Source organism: Panicum hallii, chromosome 7 (assembly GCF_002211085.1).
Source record: "Panicum hallii strain FIL2 chromosome 7, PHallii_v3.1, whole genome shotgun sequence".
NCBI lineage: Eukaryota > Viridiplantae > Streptophyta > Magnoliopsida > Poales > Poaceae > Panicum > Panicum hallii.
Genome location: NC_038048.1, coordinates 2,531,586 through 2,538,126, shown reverse-complemented (window position 1 = coordinate 2,538,126; position 6,541 = coordinate 2,531,586). Strand labels below are relative to the sequence as shown.

Below are 6,541 nucleotides of genomic sequence, written 5' to 3'. Positions count from 1 at the left end.
CATGGGCTAGTCACCTCAACATGCAGAGGAGAAGGTCCACCTGCAGCTGTTGACTTGAGCACTTCCACAACTACTCGATCACAATAAATCCTATGTGCTCTAAGAAAAGGGAAAGAAGCATGTGATGTTGGTGACAACAAAAAGATGTGCATAACCACAACTAATATATGTAGACATGCAAAAGAGAAATAAGCATGTTCGTGTACAAATGCAATGACAAGTCGAAAAGATTGGATCATCACATTATTGAACTTTTGACTAAACTAGCGAATCATCCTTCTTTTAACTTTTTTTCATATATATACATATACATATATTGACGATGAAACTACAAAATAAAATGTTACAAACATAATATATATATGGGGCATATAAAAGTAGTAGTATTTCACAAGAAAATGAAGAAAAACTAACACAGACATGAGATCTTGGTCGCCATTCTTGTTTAGTACCACAAAATGTATATGAAGTGATTAAGAAGCATAGTGTAGTTCATTCAATTAAGATTCAAGCACACGGTAGATGACGACGAAGCACGGCAGGATGGCCCTGGGGTTGGCCACGAAGAGCTCCTCGAGGTTGCCGTACACGCTGCTGCTGGCGGCATCCTCTCCGGCCACCGAGTCGAACGGGCCCTCCTCCCCGGCCGCGGACGTGCAGGCGTCGCCGTCGCGGCGGACGCGGCCGGCGATGACGCGGCACACCAGCATGGCGCGGCAGCCACCGTTGTCATCAGCGTTCGCTGCCTGCGCCGACGACATCGCCGATGAGCCGCAGTCGTGCGCGCGGCCGCTGCTGGCCGTGGTGCGCACGCCGAGCGGGTGCGCGCCCACCCACGGCGCGAACCCGTGCCGGATGGCCGTGCACACGCCGCAGCACGTGGCGGCGGTGGAAGGACCTGCCGCCGAGGAGGAGGACGACGACGCTGCCGTGTCAGCCGTGTTACTCCTGCTGGACGAGTCGGCGGCGGCGCCGGCGCAGAGGGACGTGGCGCCGCTGAGCCCGAGCGCGCACGCGAGCGGCGCGGAGTGGAACCTGAGCAGCTCGTTGCCGTCGGCGGCTGCCCGGGCCGCCGTGGCTCGGCAGCGGGAGCGCACGGCGTCGCGGTAGGCCTCGAACCTGGCGACGGTGCGCGGCGCGTTGTGCACCTTGAGGATGCGGTCGATGTGGCAGATGGGGCGGTCCCGCTTCTGCCAGCTGGACTTGAAGATGATCTCCACGATGTTGCGGCCGGAGTCCTCGGGTCCAAGCTCCGACACTGCGAGCGATAGATCATGGCCGGCCGGCAGCATTGATTAGCCCGGAGAAGACGCGATTAACCAAAAGCAACAAGGCATGTGACGGCCATTAACTCTTCTAGCTAGCAAGCTAGCTTTGGTAATCTGTCTGTCTACCTTTGACAGTGGACAGAGTGCAATGAATGTTCTGAAATCTATGCAGGTACGGCGGTACCGGTGCCATCTTTGAAATGAACAGGTGAGGAATGGCAATGGCATGGCATTCATGTCATTCAGGCAAATGGCTTCAACTGTCCTGTGACTCAGGACACCTTTCTTGACCTAAAGCATCTCAAAAGCATGTACAGGCACGGTACACACACATGCATGCAATTGCAATGGAACTCGTTATTCTCTCTACTTTTTCATGCATGCCATGCCATCTTTTTTTTTGTTTTGTTTATTTATTTTATTGTACATCATCATGAACTTTGTCATGTTGACGAGTTAGCAATCATCTTAGTTGTTTCAGACTAAGCAAGCAAGAAGTTCTGAATCAATATGTGTCCCTTTGAATTATTCCAGCTTTATGCAGCCTACAGGAGTGATCTACACCAACCATTACAAGTCCAGTTGGGATGATGGATACTATGTCACCTACTGTACCACAAGCTGTTCATGTCCAGTACTATATGCTGTTAGTCATGTGGAGCCTCTTTATCTTTCATGTGACTGTTGTTAACTCAAAGGCACCACCATATGCATGCTTATTGATTAATGCAGTGAGAGCCTCAGCTCATCTCTGCTGCAGCTGCTACATAGTGCAAGCAACTGGGTTTGTGCTGGATCATGGCCCATAGATTTGTTTGTGTGATCCGGTTACATAAACAAGTATTGATGCTTTTTTGGAGAATGCAGTGCTTGTTGCTTGCTTGTAAACCACAAAAGACAAAGGAAAAGATGAAAAAAGGGAGCGGGGGGGGGGGGGGGGGGGGGGGGGGGGGGGGGGGGGGGGGGGGGGGGGGGGGGGGGTTAACTTTGATGGGCAGCATCTTTCCTGCCCTTTCTGTTTGTCTCCTCTCATCTGGCTTGCCTCCACTAACATCACATGCATCGATACATGTGCCAAGAGATTATACTACTCTTGTAAAAGACTAATTCGACTAGTATATTCGTTGTGGAGTAGTAATTGAATTTTTTTTATATAATAGTGGATGTAGTAATTTGGTAGAACCACTTGATCATGATTAACAAATCACATTGACCAGACACCGACGCTAGCTGTCCCACAGATCTATAGCCTTCACCACGAACACCATTAATGTTAGCTTCACCTGGCTTGACCTAAAGCTTGTTATATTTCACCATCTTTTTTCTAGAAAAAGTTAATATAAGTCTACTTTCTGTTAAATTTCTTACAAACTAGTATTACTATGGATTCATCCCACACACACAAAAACAAAAAAGATAGAGTTCACAGAAATCAATGACAAATTCAGGGAAATCTAATTTATCCCCCCCCCCCCCCCCCCTACGATGTTGATGAACGGGAAGGAAGTGAGCTAGAGAGTGGAGAGCAGTTAAGAAGGTACCTGCATGGCGAATGGCCTGGTGGTGCTCCAAGCTGTCGGCCTTGGTGAACACCTCGCCGCACTGCGGGCAGGCGCACAGCTCCCTCGGCCTCGGGTACCGCCTGATTAATTAATCATTTGTTAACAGATTAATCACGGTTAGCTAGGCGCAATCACCACATCATAATTGCCTTAATCATCTTGATTATCAGCGAAGCTTAAGAAATCACAAGCTTGATGAGCTGACCTCGACATGGGCTCGACGTTGATGGCGCGGCACTCGTAGCAGCCGGAGAGGCCGCGCAGGGAGGAGTGGTGGCCGGCGCCGGCAGCGGAGGACGAGGACGAGCCAGCGCGGTGCGCGCGGCGGCGGTTCAGCGGAGCGGTGTCGCGGTCGGCGGACGCGGACGCGGACGCGGCGGCGGACGACGCGGCGGAGGAGGCGGCGTCGACCACGTCGCGCATGGCGCAGAGCGAGGCGCCGCAGGCACCCGCGCCGCTGCCGCGGAGCCGCGCCAGCGCCGAGGGCGCCGCCGGGTCATGCACGCGCGCCGCCGCCGTCGCGCTCCGGCAGCTCAGCAGGCTCTTCACCTGCTCCCATGACGACGAGGACGAGGAGGAGGAGGACGTCGCCGCAGCCTTCTTCGTCGACTGGGCTCGGTGCTGCTGGTACTGGGGGCGGTTCTTGGCCGCCGCCGCCGCGGCGACCTTGGGGCTCTTCTTGGATGACGCGGCCACGGCCATGCCGCGCTGGCTTCGTGCGCCTGGCGGGGTTCTTGGCGCCGACGAGAGCGACGGTTGCGGTGATGGCGGTGGCTTCTTCTTGCGCTTGCTACCGTGGTGGTGGTCATGCCGCCGGCTGTCGGAGTGGTCGCCGGCGTCGGCCTTGCTGGCCGTGGAGGAGGGGAGCAGGAGAGTGGCGAGAGCCATGTATGAATGAAACCTTTGCTCTACTAGTGTGTCCTTGCACTCTTACTACTAGCACCTATATATGCTAAATAGCCCTGTTGTATGTATGGTGTGTTGTGTGCTTGGGAATGGAGATGAGAGGAGCAAGAAAGGTGTAGGAAGTTGGACCTGGTAGAGCTAGCTCAAAGTACCCATCAAAAAGTCCAAGGCCCCTGCTTATGGGTAGTTATGACCCATTCTCTCTATCTTTCTCCTCTCTTGGGCGTTGGGATGGAGAGGAGCAACATAGGGAGGGAGTATGCCATATATGAAGTCACAGTGAAAATGGAGGAAAACCTTTAATGCAACCTCCAGGACTCCAGGCCCATGGAGTGGCCTGCTCACTGAGAACCAAGCACTCCCTCCTTTTCTTTACAACAGGGCATCAAAATCTTACCTTGTAAGTCTTGATCAATAAATAATCAAATATATCCATGTATACTGTCTAAAATCTATACCAGATAGCACATATCTTTGAATATAGCATTGATTTTTAACAATTGATTAAAAGGAAAATTTAACGATCAAAGTTTTTTTCCCAAATCCTAGTATGCTCTATGTAAAGAAAAGGCGACAGTACATTTCTCGGCCTGTGCACCAATATTTAGCTCACCGCATAATTGATATAAGTTATGTTCATGCAACAAATAGCTTATGGAAGAAACTGGTAACAGAAGTTGTACCTCTCACTTTGGTCTTTTTTCATGCCTCCTTGTGAATAAGTAGAAAATCCTTCCGTTCAGGAGCACTCAGGTTTTTTTAAAATGCAAAAGACTTTAGCAGGAGTCATACTAAATGGACCTTTCTGGCTAGTCATGCTAGTGGCACGAAAAGCCATGCTAGTGGATGAGCCAATTTGGCTCTCTTAAGAAAGCAAGAAAAATATTGGTCGGGGAAGGTGAGGTAAAGAGAACCGAAACATAACCTTGCTTTCGAATCAACCTCACCATGAAAATTATTTTAATAAGTATAGTACCATATATGCACAATGTCTATTCTGCGAAAATATGCGGTAATACATAATTGCATATCTCACAGAACATGCCTTCCAACTAAAAAACAATGTGCTTCTTCAAAATTGACAATAATGGAGCACAACACAACATAATACACACACACCTGGTATGTGAAATCATACATAAATACATTACACAATTATGTTTTCACCTGGAAGGAGTAGTGATTGAGCATCATCCCCACCTAGACAACCATGGCCCCTACCTCCAAGTGAATGCTGGATCTAATAACAAAACTGGCAAGGCAGGGTTTTAAACCAAGAGAATGGTAGGGCCAACCCCACCATATCCCCACTGCTAAAATCTTTGGGAAAAGAAGTATACACTCATAAATGTCTATGGGAGAATGTTGAGCAATGGTTAAAAATAAAAATGTCCATAGGTTCCCACACCACATAGCCTTGTACCTCAGAACGCAGGGAGTACCACACAAGACGCCATGAGCAGAATTTGCTTTGAGCTAATTATTCGTGGTACATTAGCTGCGCTTGTTTTAAAACCCCATGTGGAAATAAACAGTTGGCGACCATGTAGAACTAAGTCAAGCTCAATTAATATTCGTCATGATGCTGTTATTTTTGCATTAAGAATTGTTATGCAGACGTCTGATCAGAAAAAAAGGTACGGTGTCCTTGAAAAGAGAAAGTGAAAAGCATCTTCAGTGACTTCCATCCCTAACAAAGCTTGTTCATATCCTGTATGTTTCGTTATACGTGTTATAGTAGGTAGTAGGAGACATCATCTTAGCCTCAGAATTAGCCTACAACGGGTTAGGGTTCTCCCTGAAGAAAGAAAGTACTTTCTCTTGTGGAAAAAATTGTTGACAGACTGGTGATTCGTACCTGTTAACTTTTTGAAAGCAGAATTAGTTGGCACCTGTTTGAAGGGAAAACCTACTTGCTTTCATGTTCCATTTTGCAAAAATTTTAATAGCAACTGTATCTTGCATTATATACGATATAACGATATTAGATGTCCATGTCTACATAGCTGATGTTGCTGGACAAGGTCACAAGACCTACCAATCTGTCTCCATGTGGCCTGGCACCATCAATCTTTTCCATCCAAAATTATTGGTAAGAAATGCAAACCACAGTGTCTCCCTGTAGAGAGAGATTACATTAAATAATAATTTGATAACAGGTCAGGACAGGTAGATGAATCTGACATCAACACCATTACAATTTTTTTTATTTGGGAGAGAAGAGACCAAGAAAGAGACAAGGACGAAATGAGAGGGCAGTTAAGCAGCAACTGGAGGCAGGTAAGCTGCTGAGAATAGCAAATCTGTTTAGTACAGAGTTAGCAACTCTCTCGTGCTGTGCTGGAGGAAGCTCAACCAGATCACCTGGAGTTTATCAAAAAAAAGAAACAGAACACCTAATAATATATGTCAATCCTACTGCTAGCTACTCCAGAGTCCAGAGTCCAGAGCACAACAGAACAAGGCAGATGCTGCCATGCATGTCCAAGTCCAACCACTGCCCTGCCTCACTGTCCCACCACTTGCAACAATTTTGGATCAACCAGAGCTCTGACCATGAATAAATTCATCATCATGAAAAAACGTCAATTTCTTGTCTACACTACGCCTAAACGGCTGATTTTGTTTTGCATTTTTCAAAAAAATTCAACCAAAATTTTCTCTGTTTTTTTTTGTACCCACACTATAGGTGAACCAGCATGCAATCAATGTCAAATGTTTGGCCTGGCCACGTGGAGAGATCTGTATTCTCCTTGTGGCCTGGCCTTGTCCAACAACATCAGCACTGAAGACAAGCATGGTCAC

At 47.9% G+C, this 6,541-nt stretch overlaps 1 protein-coding gene across 1 annotated transcript; it reads right to left on the bottom strand.

The window, feature by feature from the left end:
* Positions 1 to 259: 259 nt before the first annotated feature.
* LOC112898841 lies at positions 260 to 4,079 on the bottom strand. Its single transcript, XM_025967142.1, has 3 exons — positions 3,036 to 4,079; positions 2,810 to 2,910; positions 260 to 1,258 (listed from the first exon to the last, which is right to left on the bottom strand). The coding sequence occupies exons 1-3, from the start codon at positions 3,716 to 3,718 to the stop codon at positions 501 to 503; spliced, it is 1,542 nt and encodes a 513-aa protein (XP_025822927.1). The 5' UTR covers positions 3,719 to 4,079; the 3' UTR covers positions 260 to 500.
* Between the last annotated feature and the right edge of the window lie 2,462 nt (positions 4,080 to 6,541).